This window comes from Macaca mulatta, chromosome 16 (genome assembly GCF_049350105.2).
Source record: "Macaca mulatta isolate MMU2019108-1 chromosome 16, T2T-MMU8v2.0, whole genome shotgun sequence".
In the NCBI taxonomy this organism is placed as follows: domain Eukaryota; kingdom Metazoa; phylum Chordata; class Mammalia; order Primates; family Cercopithecidae; genus Macaca; species Macaca mulatta.
In genome coordinates, this window is record NC_133421.1 from 8,931,023 (window position 1) to 8,944,850 (window position 13,828).

Sequence of the window (13,828 nt, forward strand, 5' to 3'; positions counted from 1 at the left end):
GGCAGTTGCTCGAGGCAGGATCAAGTCCCAGGGGCGGGGCGGGTGGGCTGGCGGCTGCCCCCAGCAACAGGTGCACATTCCCGGGCTCCTCGTCACTTCCCCTGTGCTGGCGGTCCCAGTGGCTCTCGGAGCGAAGTCACTGAGCGAGCCGCCAGGCTATGACCCCAGGGGCTCTGCTGATGCTGCTGGGGGCGCTGGGAGCGCCGCTCGCCCCAGGTAAGTGTAGGCCCTGAAGGAGCAGTGACAGGTCCAGCGGTTGTGGCCAGACACCAGGGCTGCACTTAGTCTCTCCTTCCCCAGGCGTCCGCGGCTCGGAGGCAGAGGGCCGACTCCGGGAGAAACTTTTCTCTGGCTATGATAGCTCCGTGCGGCCAGCGCGGGAGGTGGGAGACCGTGTCAGGGTCAGCGTTGGTCTCATCCTGGCACAACTCATCAGCCTGGTGAGGGCGCACGGCGGGGGTGGGGGAAGAGGTCAGGCCAGCCGACCAGCCGCGGGGCGTGACTTTAGGAAAGGCCGGACCGGGGACAAACTGGGGGCGGGGCCTGGGACGAGACCAGGCTGAGAGGGACCAGCCTTCAGTGAAGACTGGGTCGAAATCAGACAAATGGACAAGCTCTGGCCGTGGCTGGTGGACGGGCCTGGAGTAGAGCCAGGTAGGGTGATGGACGGACCTGTGACCGGACCTTAAAGTGGAGCTGGGGACGAGGCAGGGGCTGGGGGATGGACCTCGAGGTAGGGCCATATGGGTCCTGAGTGCCCAGGGTGCTTGGTGCTCAGGGGTCAATAAATGGCAGCAGGTGGAGATTCATGGCTGGGTGGATTATGAGCTGAGGGCAGGGCCCGGGACAGAGCAAGGCGGAGGGCTAGGCAGGAGCGAATCTGGTAGGTTGATAGGCTGGGAGTGTAGACGGCTGGAAAGGGTGTTTCTGAGATACAGGCAGGTCTTAAACTAACGCTCCTTCTGGGATGTGGACTTGGACTCAGGAGGATGGGGCTCAGAAAAAGGGGGTGGGGTTCCCAGGAGAGGTTGGCCTTCCAGCCCCCTCATTTTTCTCCACCCTACTTCACCTTTACCCCTTAAATTTTTCCTTTCTAGAACGAGAAGGATGAAGAGATGAGCACAAAAGTGTACTTAGACCTGGTATGGAGACCCCGCAGGGTGGGAAAGGGCATCCCGCTGCCTTGACAATTTTCTTGAATATCCAGCCCAGTAAGAATATTTTTTACATCACGACTTTAGATAACACGTGTACAACTGAAGCCAAGTTCGAGGAAACAACACCTAACTTTACTACAGGAGTTGCACCCCATGCGTTTTTTATTCTAATTGTGTGTGTGTGTGTGCGTGTGTGTGTGTATGTGACGTGGTCTCACTATGTTGCACAGGCTGGTCTTGAACGCGGGAGCCTGAGCTATCCACTAGCCTCGGGGGGGAATCTCCCCAAGTGCTGAGATTACAGGCATGAGCCACTGCACCTGGCCCATTCTAATTTTTGAAACACTGGTTTGGGGCCACTAATTTGATTCCCCATCCACTAAAGGATTGCGAACTGCAGTTCGAAAACCACTGTTTTAGAGGCTAACTAGTGCAGCCTCCTCATTTTTACAGAGTAAAAAATTGAAACCCGGTGCGGGGGAAGGGAAATTAGCTGATGTGGATCCCAGCGAGTGAAGGCGGAGCCAGAGCCAGAACCCCGGCCCCTTGACCCACAGTTTATGCCTGCCCTGCTCCCCTTCCTTGCACTCCCTTCCTGGGCTTGCTTTGGAAATCCCTCGTCCCCTCCCGGCCTCCAACCCGGGACAGCCCCTCAGCTTCTGCTTCACTAGGAGTGGACTGACTACAGGCTGAGCTGGGACCCTGCGGAGCACGACGGCATCGATTTGCTCCGCATCACGGCGGAATCCGTGTGGCTCCCTGACGTGGTGCTACTGAACAAGTAGGAGACCTTCCAAAGCCCGGGAGGTGGCGCGGGGCCTCGCGGGGCGGGGCCTCCGGGCGCGGGGCCTGATTGCAGATGAGATCCCTTCTCTGCAGCAATGATGGGAATTTTGACGTGGCTCTGGACATTAACGTCGTGGCGTCCTCCGACGGCTCCGTGCGTTGGCAACCCCCGGGCATCTATCGCAGCAGCTGCAGCATCCAGGTTTCCCGGCTCTACATTGGAAGCTGAAGGAGCTCTTAGAAACCCTCCCTTTCCATAGACATCCTGGCTCTCCAGCGACTCCCATCCTTCATTCTTCCCCCATTATCTAATCCCCATGACCTTCACCTCTTGTCTACCCTCCTGATTTTCCATTGAGTGTTCTGTACACTTTCTTTGGCTTCTAGTCTTACTCAGTGACCTCTCTCCCCACCCCCATTTTCTCCATGGCTTCCCTTCATAACCCTCCAATTCCTCCGTGATTCCCCTTCCCTGTGCCCTCCCCAAAAGCCTCCCAAACTCCATCAGCGCTGACTGATTCTCTGGCAGCTCTAGTGACTCTCCCCTCCATCCAGGTCACCTACTTCCCCTTCGACTGGCAGAACTGTACTATGGTGTTCAGTTCCTACACCTATGACAGCTCGGAGGTCAGCCTGCAGACAGGCCTGGGTCCTGACGGGCAAGAGCAGCAGGAAATCCACATTCATGAAGGGACTTTCATTGGTGAGTGGGCATGGCTCCTACATCCATGGGCTCTATGATTTCCAGCTTCTAAGAGGCTCATAAATATCCTGTCAGGGATGACCAATACAGCCCTGTGGGGTCAGCAGGATGGGTATGGCTATCTACATTTTAAAAGTATGGGAATTGCCGGGGGCAATGACTCACGCCTGTAATCCCAGTACTTCGGGAAGCCGAGGCAGGCGGATCATTTGAGGTCTGGAGTTCGAGACCACCCTGACTAACATGGTGAAACCCCGTCTCTACTAAAAACACAAAAAATTAGCCGTGCATGGTGGCGGACGCCTGTAATCCCAGTTACTTGGGAGGCTGAGGCAGGAGAATCGCTTGAACTGGGGAGGCGGAGGCTGCAGTGAGCTGAGATGGCACCAGCACACTCCAGCTTGGGTGACAGAGTGAAATTCATCTCAAAAATATTTTTAAAAGGCAGGGTGTGGGCCGGGCGCGGTGGCTCAAGCCTGTAATCTCAGCACTTTGGGAGGCCGAGACGGGCGGATCACAAGGTCAGGAGATCGAGACCATCCTGGCTAACACGGTGAAACCCCGTCTCTACTAAAAAATACAAAAAACTAGCCGGGCGAGGTGGCGGGCGCCTGTAGTCCCAGCTACTCGGGAGGCTGAGGCAGAAGAATGGCAGGAACCCGGGAGGCGGAGCTTGCAGTGAGCTGAGATCCGGCCACTGCACTCCAGCCTGGGTGACAGAGCGAGACTCCGTCTCAAAAAATAAAAAAAAAATTTAAAAGGCAGGGTGTGGTGGCTCGCGCCTGTAATCCCAGCACTTTGGGAGGCCGAGGTGGGTGGATCATGAGGTCAAGAGATTGAGACCATCCTGGCTAACATGGTGAAACCCCATCTCTACTAAAAATACAAAAAATTAGCCGAGTGTGGTGGTGGGCACCCGTAGTCTCAGCTACTCGGGAGGCTGAGGCAGGAGAATGGCGTGAATCTGGGAGGTGGAGCTTGCAGTGAGCCAAGATGGTGCCACTGCACTCCAGCCTGGGCAACAGAGAGAGACTCCATCTCAAAAAAAAAAAAAAAATTTGAAAAACAAAATAGGCTTGGCACAGTGGCTCACGTCTTAATCTCAGTATTTTGGGAGGCTAAGGTGGGTGGATCACCTGAGGTCAGGAGTTCGAGACAACCCTGGTCAATATGGTGAAACCCCGCCGCTACTAAAAATACAAAAAATTAGCCGGGTGTGGTGGCGGACGCCTGTAATCCCAGCTACTTGGGAGGCTGAGGCAGGAGAATCACTTGAACCTGGGAGGCGGAGGTTGCAGTGAGCCAAGATTGCGTCACTGCACTCCAACCTGGGCAACAAGAGCGAAACTCCGTCTCAAAATAAATAAATAAAAACATGGAAATTGAGACTTGCCCAAGTTTATTTGAGATGGGCTACTCAGCCCAGTGTCCACAGCTAGTCTCATCAAGTCAACCCTCTCAGATCTAGGCTGTGGCAGAGCAAGCCATACTTGGCACTAACGAGGACAGCTCCCATATCTGTGTCCCCCTCCTTCTCCTCCTCCCCAGAGAATGGCCAGTGGGAGATTATCCACAAGCCCTCTCGGCTAATCCAGCCTCCAGGTGATCCTAGGGAAGGGAGGGAAGGACAGCGCCAGGAAGTCGTCTTCTACCTCATCATCCGCCGGAAGCCTCTCTTCTACCTGGTCAACGTCATCGCCCCATGCATCCTCATCACTCTTCTGGCCATCTTCGTCTTCTACCTGCCACCAGATGCAGGTAATGGGGGAAGGGGCTCCCACCCTTTTGTCATTGGCTCAGCTTCTTCCTTGTCACCCTTAATCCAGGCAGGATTTTCCTGCCAATCCAAAGCATCATAGATTGGGCTTCAGCAATCCCACCCAGGCTCTGCCTCCCATTGACTGCCACCTTTCCTCCGCTCAGTGAAACTGGGACTCTTTCCCAATAGGAGTCCTAGCCTCTAATCCATAAAGCTTTTACTCCTCTGAACCACAAACCTCCAGGCTTAGATAACTCTCCCATTGCCTTTTCCTATTCCTAACATCCCCTGCCCACTGTCAGAACCCCAATACTCCTTTATTTTTTTTCCGCTTTTTTTTGAGATGGAGTCTCGCTCTGTCGCCCAGGCTGGAGTGCAGTGGTGCCATCTTGGCTCACTGGAAGCTCCGCCTCCCAGGTTCACGCCATTCTTCTGCCTCAGCCTCCCGAGTAGCTGGGACTACAGGCACCCGCCACCACGCCTGGCTAATTTTTTGTATTTTTAGTAGAGACGGGGTTTCATCATGTTAGCCAGGATGGTCTCAATCTCTTGACCTCATGATCCACCCGCCTCGGCCTCCCAAAGTGCTGGGATTATAGGCGTGTGCTTGACCTTTTTTTTTTTTTTTTTTTTTTTGAGACAGGGTCTTGCTCTGTTGCCCAGGTTGGAGTGCAGTGGGGTGATCATAGCTTGCTACAGCCTCAAACTCTTGGGCTCAAACAATCCTCCCACCTCAGCCTCCTGTGTAGCTGAGACCACAGGCACCCACAATCATACCCAGCTGATTTTTTTGTATTTTTGGTAGAGAAGGGGTTTCACCATGTTGCCCAGCCTGGTCTGCAACTCCTGAACTCAAGCGATCTGTCCTCCTCAGCCTCCCAATGTACTGGGCTTATAGGCATGAGCCACCGTGCCTGGCTCCCACTAGTCCTTTAACCTCCTATCTCCCTGGGAAATATATAATAGTAATAGCCAACGTTTCTTTAGGAGGCAGCATAATAGGATAACTTTTGGCAAATTCCTTAATCTGTTTTTTTTTTTTGAGACAGAGTTTCGCCCTGTTGCCCAGGCTGGAGTGCAGTGGCATGATCTTGGCTCACTGCAACCTCCACCTCCTGGGTTCAAGCGATTCTCCTGCTTCAGCCTCCTGAGTCGCTGGGATTACAGGTGCCCACCACCATGCCCGCCTAATTTTTGTAGTTTTAGTAGAGACAGGGTTTCACCATATTGGCCAGGCTTGTCTCGAACTCCTGACCTCAGGTGATCCACCTGCCTCGGCCTCCCAAAGTACTGGGATATAGGCGTGAGCCACCACACCTGGCCAAATTCCTTAATCTCTCTGTGTCTCAGTTTCCTGATCTGGAAGTGGGCCAACCATTGTCCCTACTGCATAGAATTATTTGAGGATTGACTGAGTTAGTAGAACTATGCCTGGCACCCAGTAAGTTCTATGTAAGCATTGTGTTTTGGGTTGTTTTTTGTTTTTCTTTTTTGAACACTTGCTATAAGGTAATTCATTTAATGTGGTACATGTACTAATTCTAATCTTTACAACAATCCTGTGAGGTAAGTAACGGATTGTCATTCTCATTTTACAGTGGAGGATAAAGAGGCTGAAAGAGTTTAAGTCATTTGCCTGAAATCATTACACAGTTAGAGAGGGAAAATGTTGCAGTTCCAACCTGGGTCAGTGGCAGTCTGATTCAGAGACCTGATATCCTTAACTCTAGTATTCAAAACATGTTTTCCTCCTCTCTGCCATCAAATCCTTTGTCTAAAGAAGGAGAGTGGGCCGGGCGCAGTGGCTCACACCTGTAATCCCAGCACTTTGGGAGGCTGGGGCTGGCGGATCACTTGAGGTCAGGAGTACTCAAGAAACAGAGAGGAGGCCAGTGGAACTGAATGAAGTAAGCAGAGGGGAAAGCAGTAGGAGATGAAGTCCAGGAGCTCATGGGAAGGACCTATAGACCATAATAAGGCCTTTGCTTTCATGCAGGAGATGGGGAGCCAATGGAAGATTCTGGAAAGAGGAATAATATGATCTGATTATATTTCTTTCTTTCTTTTTTTAGACGTAGTCCCGATTTGTTGCCCAGTCTGGAGTGCAGTGGCGTGATCTCGGCTCGCTGCAGCCTCCGCCTCCTGGGTTCAAGTGATTCTTCTGCCTCAGCCTCCTGAGTAGCTGGGATTCCAGTCACACACCACCATGCCCTGCTAAATTTTTGTACTTTAAGTAGAGATGGGGTTTTGCCATGTTGACTGGACTGGTCTCGAACTTCTGACCTCAGGTGATCTGCCCGCCTCGGTCTCTCCAAGTGCTAGGATTACAGGCGTGAACCACCACGTCCAGCTTGATTTATATATATATATATATATATATATATATATATATTTTTTTTTTTTTTTTTTTTTTTTTTTTTGAGACAGAGTCTTGCTCTGTCGCCCAGGCTGGGGTGCAGTGGCCGGATCTCAGCTCACTGCAAGCTCCACCTCCCGGGTTTAGACCATTCTCCTGCCTCAGCCTCCCGAGTAGCTGGGACTACAGGCGCCCGCCACCTCGCCCGGCTAGTTTTTTGTATTTTTTAGTAGAGACGGGGTTTCACCGTGTTAGCCAGGATGGTCTCGATCTCCTGACCTCGTGATCCGCCCGTCTCAGCCTCCCAAAGTGCTGGGATTACAGGCTTGAGCCACCGCGCCCGGCCATCTTGATTTATATTTTAACAAAATCAGTCGGGCTGCTCGGTTGAGAACAGTCAGCATGGGAGAAAAGGATGAAGCAAAGAGATCAGTTAGGAGGGCTTTACAATATTCAGACCTAAGGTAATGTGCTTTGGAGCAAGGTGGTGATGTAGGAGGTGGGACTCGACTCCAGATCAAACTGAGGACTAGCTAGAACAGGAACAGGGAAGATGCAGCTTTCCATAAGACATACCCACAAGTGTGCCATGTCAGTTTACCATTGCCATGGGAACACCTGGGAGTTACCACCCCTTTCCATGGCAATCACCCGATGACACAGAAGTTACTACCCTTTCCCTAGAAAGTTCTGCCTAATCCATTGCTTAATCTGCATGCAATTAAAAGTAGGTATAGGCCAGGCGTGGTGGTTCACGCCTGTAATCCCAGCACTTTGGGAGGCTTAGGCGGGCAGATCCCTTAAGGTCAGGAGTTCGAGACCAACTTGGCCAACATGGTGAAACTGTCTCTACTAAAAATACAAAAAATTAGGCAGGCGTGGTGGCATGCACCTGTAATACCAGCTACTCGGGAGGCTGAGACAGGAGAATTGTTTGAACCCAAGAGGCAGAGGTTGCAGTGAGCCGCGATCACGCCACTGCACTCCAGCCTGGGTGACAGAGTGAGACTCTGTCTAAAAATAGATAGGGAAGACTATGGGAGGAGTAGCTTTGGTAGTAAGAGAATTTAGTTTTGGTCATTTTGTTTTATTTTGTTTTTAGTTTTGTTTTTTGAGATGGAGTTTCACTCTTGATGCCCAGGCTGGGGTGCAATGGTACAATCTCGACTCACTGCAACCTCTGCCTGCCAGGTTCAAGTGATTCTCCTGCCTCACCCTCCCTAGTAGCTGGGATTACAGGTGCCCACGACTACGCCCAGCTGATTTTTTGTATTTTTTGTATTTTTAGTAGAGACAGGGTTTCACTATGTTGGCCAGGCTGGTCTCGAACCCCTGACCTCAGGTGATCCAACCGCTTCGGACTCCCAAAGCGCTGGGCTTACAGGTGTGAGCCACTGCGCCCGGCTCAGTTTTGGACATGTTAAGCTTGAAATATTTATTAGACATCCAAGTATCCAAGAGAGGTTGAGTAGGCAGATGGATATATATCTGGCATTCAGGGGAGAAGTCCAGGGTGGACATACAAATGTAGGAATGATTTGCATGCAGATGGCCCTTTCAAAAGCTTGTTTCTTTCTTTTTTTTTTTTTCAGACGGAGTTTTGCTCTGTTGCTCAGGCTGGAATGCAGTGGTGCAATCACAGCTCACTGCAACCTCCATCTTCCATGCTCAAACAGTCCTCCCAACTCAGCCTCCCAAACAGTTGGGACCACAAGCATGTGCCATTGTGCCTGACTAATTTTTTTTTTTTCTTTTTGTAGAGACTGGGCACAGTGGCTCACGTCTGTAATCCCAACACTTTGGGAGGCCAAGGTGGGTGGGTCACTTGAGCTCAGGAGTTCGAGACCAGCCTGGGCAACATGGTGAAATCCTGTCTCTACAAAAAGTACAAAAATTAGCTGGGCATGGTGGCATGCACCTGTAGTCCCAGCTACTCAGGAGGCTGAGGTGGGAAGACCACTTGAGCCTGGGAGGTGGAGGTTTTGATGAGCCATTATCAGGCCACTGCACTCCAGCCTGGGTGACAGAGCAAGACCCAGACTCAAATTTGTTTTTGCAGAGATGAGGTCTCCCTATGTTGCTCAGGCTGGTCTGAAACTCCTGGGCTCAAGCAATCCCTCCTCCCACCTTGGCCTCCCAAAGTGCCAGGACTACAGGTGTGAACCACTGTGCCTGGCTGCAGAAACCTGTCTTTGAATGGCCTGGAAACATGGTCACTGATTATGCCATAGAGCTTTCCTTCTGGCAAAGTCTAATCCTTCTCTCTTTCTCTCTGCCCTCCAAGGAGAGAAGATGGGGCTCTCAATCTTTGCCCTGCTGACCCTTACTGTGTTCCTGCTGCTACTGGCCGACAAAGTACCTGAGACCTCCCTATCGGTACCCATTATTATCAAGTACCTCATGTTTACCATGGTCCTCGTCACCTTCTCAGTCATCCTTAGTGTCGTGGTTCTCAACCTGCACCACCGCTCACCCCACACCCACCAAATGCCCCTTTGGGTCCGTCAGGTGAGAAAGATCTCCTCCTCCAACCCCAACTTTCCTTTTACAGACCATAGGGAAAACTACAGCTATGTGGTAGAGTGTTGAAGTGCCCAAGCCTGTTAGGTGTTGAAATGTTGCAGTTAAGCTGGCCCCTATCATTATCATTTCACAGATCCCTTCCTCTCTTCATCAGTACTGCTCATCTCGGGTCCCAGGGAAATATTCTTAGGGTTAGGTACTATCAGATTGGAAGCCCACTCTTTCCAGTTGGGATACCTCCCAACCCACTGAAGAGGTTTTTTTTTTTTTTTTTTGAGAGGGAGTCTCGCTCTGTCGCCCAGGCTGGAGTGCAGTGGCCGGATCTCAGCTCACTGCAAGCTCCGCCTCCCGGGTTTACGTCATTCTCCTGCCTCAGCCTCCCGAGTAGCTGGGACTACAGGCACCCGCCACCTCGCCCGGCTAGTTTTTTGTATTTTTTAGTAGAGACGGGGTTTCACCGTGTTAGCCAGGATGGTCTCGATCTCCTGACCTCGTGATCCGCCCGTCTCGGCCTCCCAAAGTGCTGGGATTACAGGCTTGAGCCACCGCGCCCGGCTTTTTTTTTTTTTTTTTTTTTTTTTTGAGACGGAGTTTTGCTGTTGTTGCCCAGGCTGGAACGCAATGGCACAATCTCAGCTCACTGCAACCTTCATCTCCCAGGTTCAAGCGATTCTCCTGCCTGAGCTTCTGAGCTTCACGAGTAGCTGGAATTATAGGCACCCGCCACCACGCCAAGCTAATTTTTGTATTTTTAGTAGAGAGAGGGTGGCACCATGTTGGCCAGGCTGGTCTCGAACTCCTGACCTCAGGTGATCCTCCCGCCTCAGCGTCCCAAAGTGCTGGGATTGCAGGCGAGAGCCACCGCGACTGGGCCAACCCACTAAAGAGCTCTTAGGTCTGTGTGGCTGCATTTCCTGGCGTAGCTCGTTTGTGGAAGAATGTGCACGCACATACGCGCGGGAATGGGCATGTGGAGTGGGGTGGTTGGCTGTTTCCCTTCTGGTCTGAAAGCATGAAAGCCCCCACCAATACGCCTCTTCTACTCTGCAGATCTTCATTCACAAACTGCCGCCGTACCTGGGTTTAAAAAGGCCCAAGCCCGAGAGAGAACTGATGCCGGAGCCCCCTCACTGTTCTTCTCCAGGAAGTGGCTGGGGTCGGGGAACAGATGAATATTTCATCCGGAAGCCGCCAAGTGATTTTCTCTTCCCCAAACCCAACAGGTAGGACCACGCCCATTACCCACATAAAAGGGAGAGGGAGAACTACAGTTCCCAGAAGAATGTGCGGAAGAAGCGGCCCATGCTCCCGGAAGATGCTGTGGTTGAGCATCATGGGAGTTGTAGTACCCCTGCTGCTCACATTGAGGGGAGGTGGGAACTAAAACAGAGGCGGTGGAAGAAGTTGTACAAGGTTAGAGAGATCACTGCTGTCGGGGAGAGCGTGAAGGGCACTCTCGGGTTTTGAGAACTGGCAAGTTGTTGGAGGCAGCTGGAGCGGGGCCTGGGTCGCTGGCATTGGCTGTCTTTGCGTCTGGGCGTGGCCAGTCACTCCTCTTCCAGGTTCCAGCCTGAACTGTCTGCCCCTGATCTGCGGCGATTTATCGATGGTCCAAACCGGGCTGTGGCCCTGCCTCCGGAGTTACGGGAGGTCGTCTCCTCTATCAGCTACATCGCTCGACAGCTGCAGGAACAGGAGGACCACGATGCGGTATGTCCAACGGGAGTGGAACAAGGCCAGGCGTAGGCGACCTTGGCCCCACCCCCCAAATTCCGCACCAGCACTCGCTTTCGTTTCTTTCGTTTTTTTTTTTTTTTTTTTTTTTTTTGAGACACTCTCACTCTGTCGCCCAGACTGGAGTGCAGTGGCGTGGTCTCGGCTCACTGCAACCTCCGCCTTTCGGGTTCAAGCTGATTGTCCTGCCTCAGCCTCCCGAATAGCTGGGACACAGGCGCGCGCCACCACGCCCGGCTAATTTATTTATTTTTTTTTTTTTAGACAGTCTCGCTCTGTCATCCAGGCTGGAGTGCAGTGGTGCGATCTCGGCTTACCGCAAGCTCCTCCTGCCGGGTTCACGCCATTCTCCTGCTTCAGCCTCCCGAGTAGCTGGGACTACAGGCGCCCGCCACCACGCCTGGCTGGTTTTTTTTGTTTGTTTGTTTGTTTGTTTTGGGGTGGTTTTTTTGCTATTTTTAGTAGAGGCGGGGTTTCACTGTATTAGCCGGGATGGTCTCCATCTCCTGACCTCAGGATCCGCCCGCCTAGGCCTCCGAAAGTGCTGGGATTACAGGTGTGAGCCACCGCGCCCGGCCTTGCTTTCGTTTCTGATTGGACATCTTCCTAATTTGGTCCCACCCCCTGCTTACCTACTGGTTCTTTATGCCCATGCATTGCCTGCAGTCTTGCTCTCCTATTGCGCTGCTGGCTCTTGCCTCAAACCGGTGGTAGGAGGACCCAGGCGGGTACAGGTTGGGGAAATGGGAGGGTTTCCCTGGGGGTCTGGGCCCAGAGCTCAGGAAGTTTCCTTTGCCTACCCACAGCTGAAGGAGGACTGGCAGTTTGTGGCCATGGTAGTGGACCGCCTCTTCCTGTGGACTTTCATCATCTTCACCAGCGTTGGAACCCTAGTCATTTTCCTGGACGCCACGTACCACTTGCCCCCTCCAGACCCCTTTCCTTGAAGACTGGAAGGTCGAGACCCAGGCCCTCTACCAGTTGAAGTGAGAGTTTGGTGATACTGTCAAGCCATATCCTTCTCTGCCTCTTAACTCCTTCACTAGGAATCCGGCCCTCTTATTTCGTTTCTGGGGACTGCATTGGACTGAGGGCTGGGTAGGCAGGTGTCTTGGACCCACCTGAAATGCACTATCATCTGATTTCCTCTTTGGGATCTTGAAGAAGCTCTTTTGGGTATCAACACCTAGGTTGCCAGTGAAATAGAACAAAGAACAGGAACTAGATTGTAAGCCTTATGAGGTCAAGAAATGTGTCTTGTTCACTGTAACATCCCCAGTGCCATGCACAGGTCCTGACCTATAGTAAGTGCTTAACATTTGTTGAATAGGGGAAATAAATTTCTGGAAGTAAATACAGCAATTAATAATGTTTATAAGCTGGGCATGGTCGCTCAGGCCAGTAATCCCAGTGACTTGGGGGGCTGAGGTGGGAGGATTACTTGAACCCCACAGTTTGAGACCAGCCTGGGCAACATAGTGAGACTCTGTCTCTAAAAAAATAAAAATAGAAATAAAGTAGCTTATTGTTTGCATGTCAGGTCTTGTGGTCATTTTCTTTTTAACTTTTTGTAATTATGTTTTGTAATGTGTACTATCTTTAGGATAAAAAAAAAAGTTATTTCTACAAGCATGCATTGGTAATGAGAAAAAGCAGCATTTTCAAGACCTTCATTCAAGTTCCAGCCTTGGTGCTCACACAAGCCACTAGACTGCTCTGTACTTGTTTCCACATCTGTAAAGTGAAACTAGTGATAGCATGTGCCCTATAGGACTGTCTGGGGATCACATGAGAACATGGGAAAAAAGCACTATGCGGTGTGTATCAGAGGTTGCAACGGTGTGTTTTTTGTTTGGCCTGCAGAGTTTTAAATTTGCACTAGTTCACTAATTTTATTTATTTATTTTTTTGAGACAGAGTCTCGCTCTGTTGCCCAGGCTGAGTGCAGTGGTGTGATCTCAGCTCACCACAACCTCCGCCTCCTGGGTTCAAGTGATTCTTCTGGCTCAGCCTCCCGTGTACCTGGGACTACAGACACATACCACCATGCCCAGCTAATTTTTGTATTTTTAGTAGAGATGGGGTTTCACTATGTTGGCCAGGCTGGTCTCGAACTCCTGACCTCATGATCTGCCCGCCTTGGCCTCCCAAAGTGCTGGGATTACAAGCGTGAGCCACCACGCCCAGCCACTAGTTCACCACCATTTATTTATTTATTTATTTATTTATTTATTGGAGATGGAGTTTTGCTCATTGCCCAGGCTGGAGTGCAATGGCGCGACCTCCGCTCACTGCAACCTCCAACCTCCGCCCCCGCCCGGGTTCAAGCAATTCTCCTGCCTCAGCCTTCGAGTAGCTGGGATTACAGGCATGCGCCACCACGCCCAGCTAATTTTGTATTTTTAGTAGACACAGGGTTTCTCCATGTTGGTCAGGCTGGTCTGGAACTCCCAACCTCAGGTGATCTGCCTGCCTCAGCCTCCCAAAGTGCTGGGATTAAAAGTGTGAACCACCACGCCCGGCAGCTTTTAAAATGTGGCTATTTCATGAGAAATTTGACTTCCTGTCTTCTCTTGAAGATAATTTTATGAAAAAAAAACTATAGAGACAGGATCTCACTATGTTGCCCAGGCTGGTCTGGAGCTCAAGTGATCCACCTGCCTCGGCCTCCCAAAATGCTGGGATTACAGGTGTGAGCCATCACACCCAGGCCCAAAAATAATTTATTTATTTATTTATTTATTTATTTTTAATCTTTTTTTTTTTTTTTTTTTGAGATGGAGTCTCGCTCTGTCGCCCAGGCTGGAGTG

At 51.3% G+C, this 13,828-nt stretch overlaps 1 protein-coding gene across 3 annotated transcripts; it reads left to right on the top strand.

The window, feature by feature from the left end:
* Positions 1–35: 35 nt before the first annotated feature.
* On the top strand, positions 36–12,552 carry CHRNB1 (cholinergic receptor nicotinic beta 1 subunit). 3 transcript variants are annotated; one of them, XM_015118481.3, is made up of 11 exons: positions 36–216; positions 301–440; positions 1,098–1,142; positions 1,829–1,938; positions 2,037–2,145; positions 2,499–2,646; positions 4,195–4,404; positions 9,046–9,269; positions 10,335–10,507; positions 10,847–10,994; positions 11,825–12,552. In XM_015118481.3, the coding sequence occupies exons 1-11, from the start codon at positions 159–161 to the stop codon at positions 11,963–11,965; spliced, it is 1,506 nt and encodes a 501-aa protein (XP_014973967.3). In that variant the 5' UTR covers positions 36–158; the 3' UTR covers positions 11,966–12,552. The 3 variants fall into 3 exon arrangements, with proteins under 3 accessions (XP_014973967.3, XP_077826389.1, XP_028691795.2); XM_077970263.1 differs by having other exon boundaries at positions 72–216; positions 9,046–9,137; XM_028835962.2 differs by lacking the exons at positions 36–216; positions 301–440 and adding an exon at positions 585–654.
* Positions 12,553–13,828: the final 1,276 nt, after the last annotated feature.

Bases quoted from the DNA above. Each gene is read 5' to 3' on its own strand.
- CHRNB1 (XM_015118481.3), top strand. From the start codon at position 159: ATGACCCCAGGGGCTCTGCTGATGCTGCTGGGGGCGCTGGGAGCGCCG. The intron at 1,143-1,828 runs GTATGGAGACCC...CTGCTTCACTAG, and splicing joins CAAAAGTGTACTTAGACCTG to GAGTGGACTGACTACAGGCT. The intron at 10,508-10,846 runs GTAGGACCACGC...CTCCTCTTCCAG, and splicing joins CTCTTCCCCAAACCCAACAG to GTTCCAGCCTGAACTGTCTG.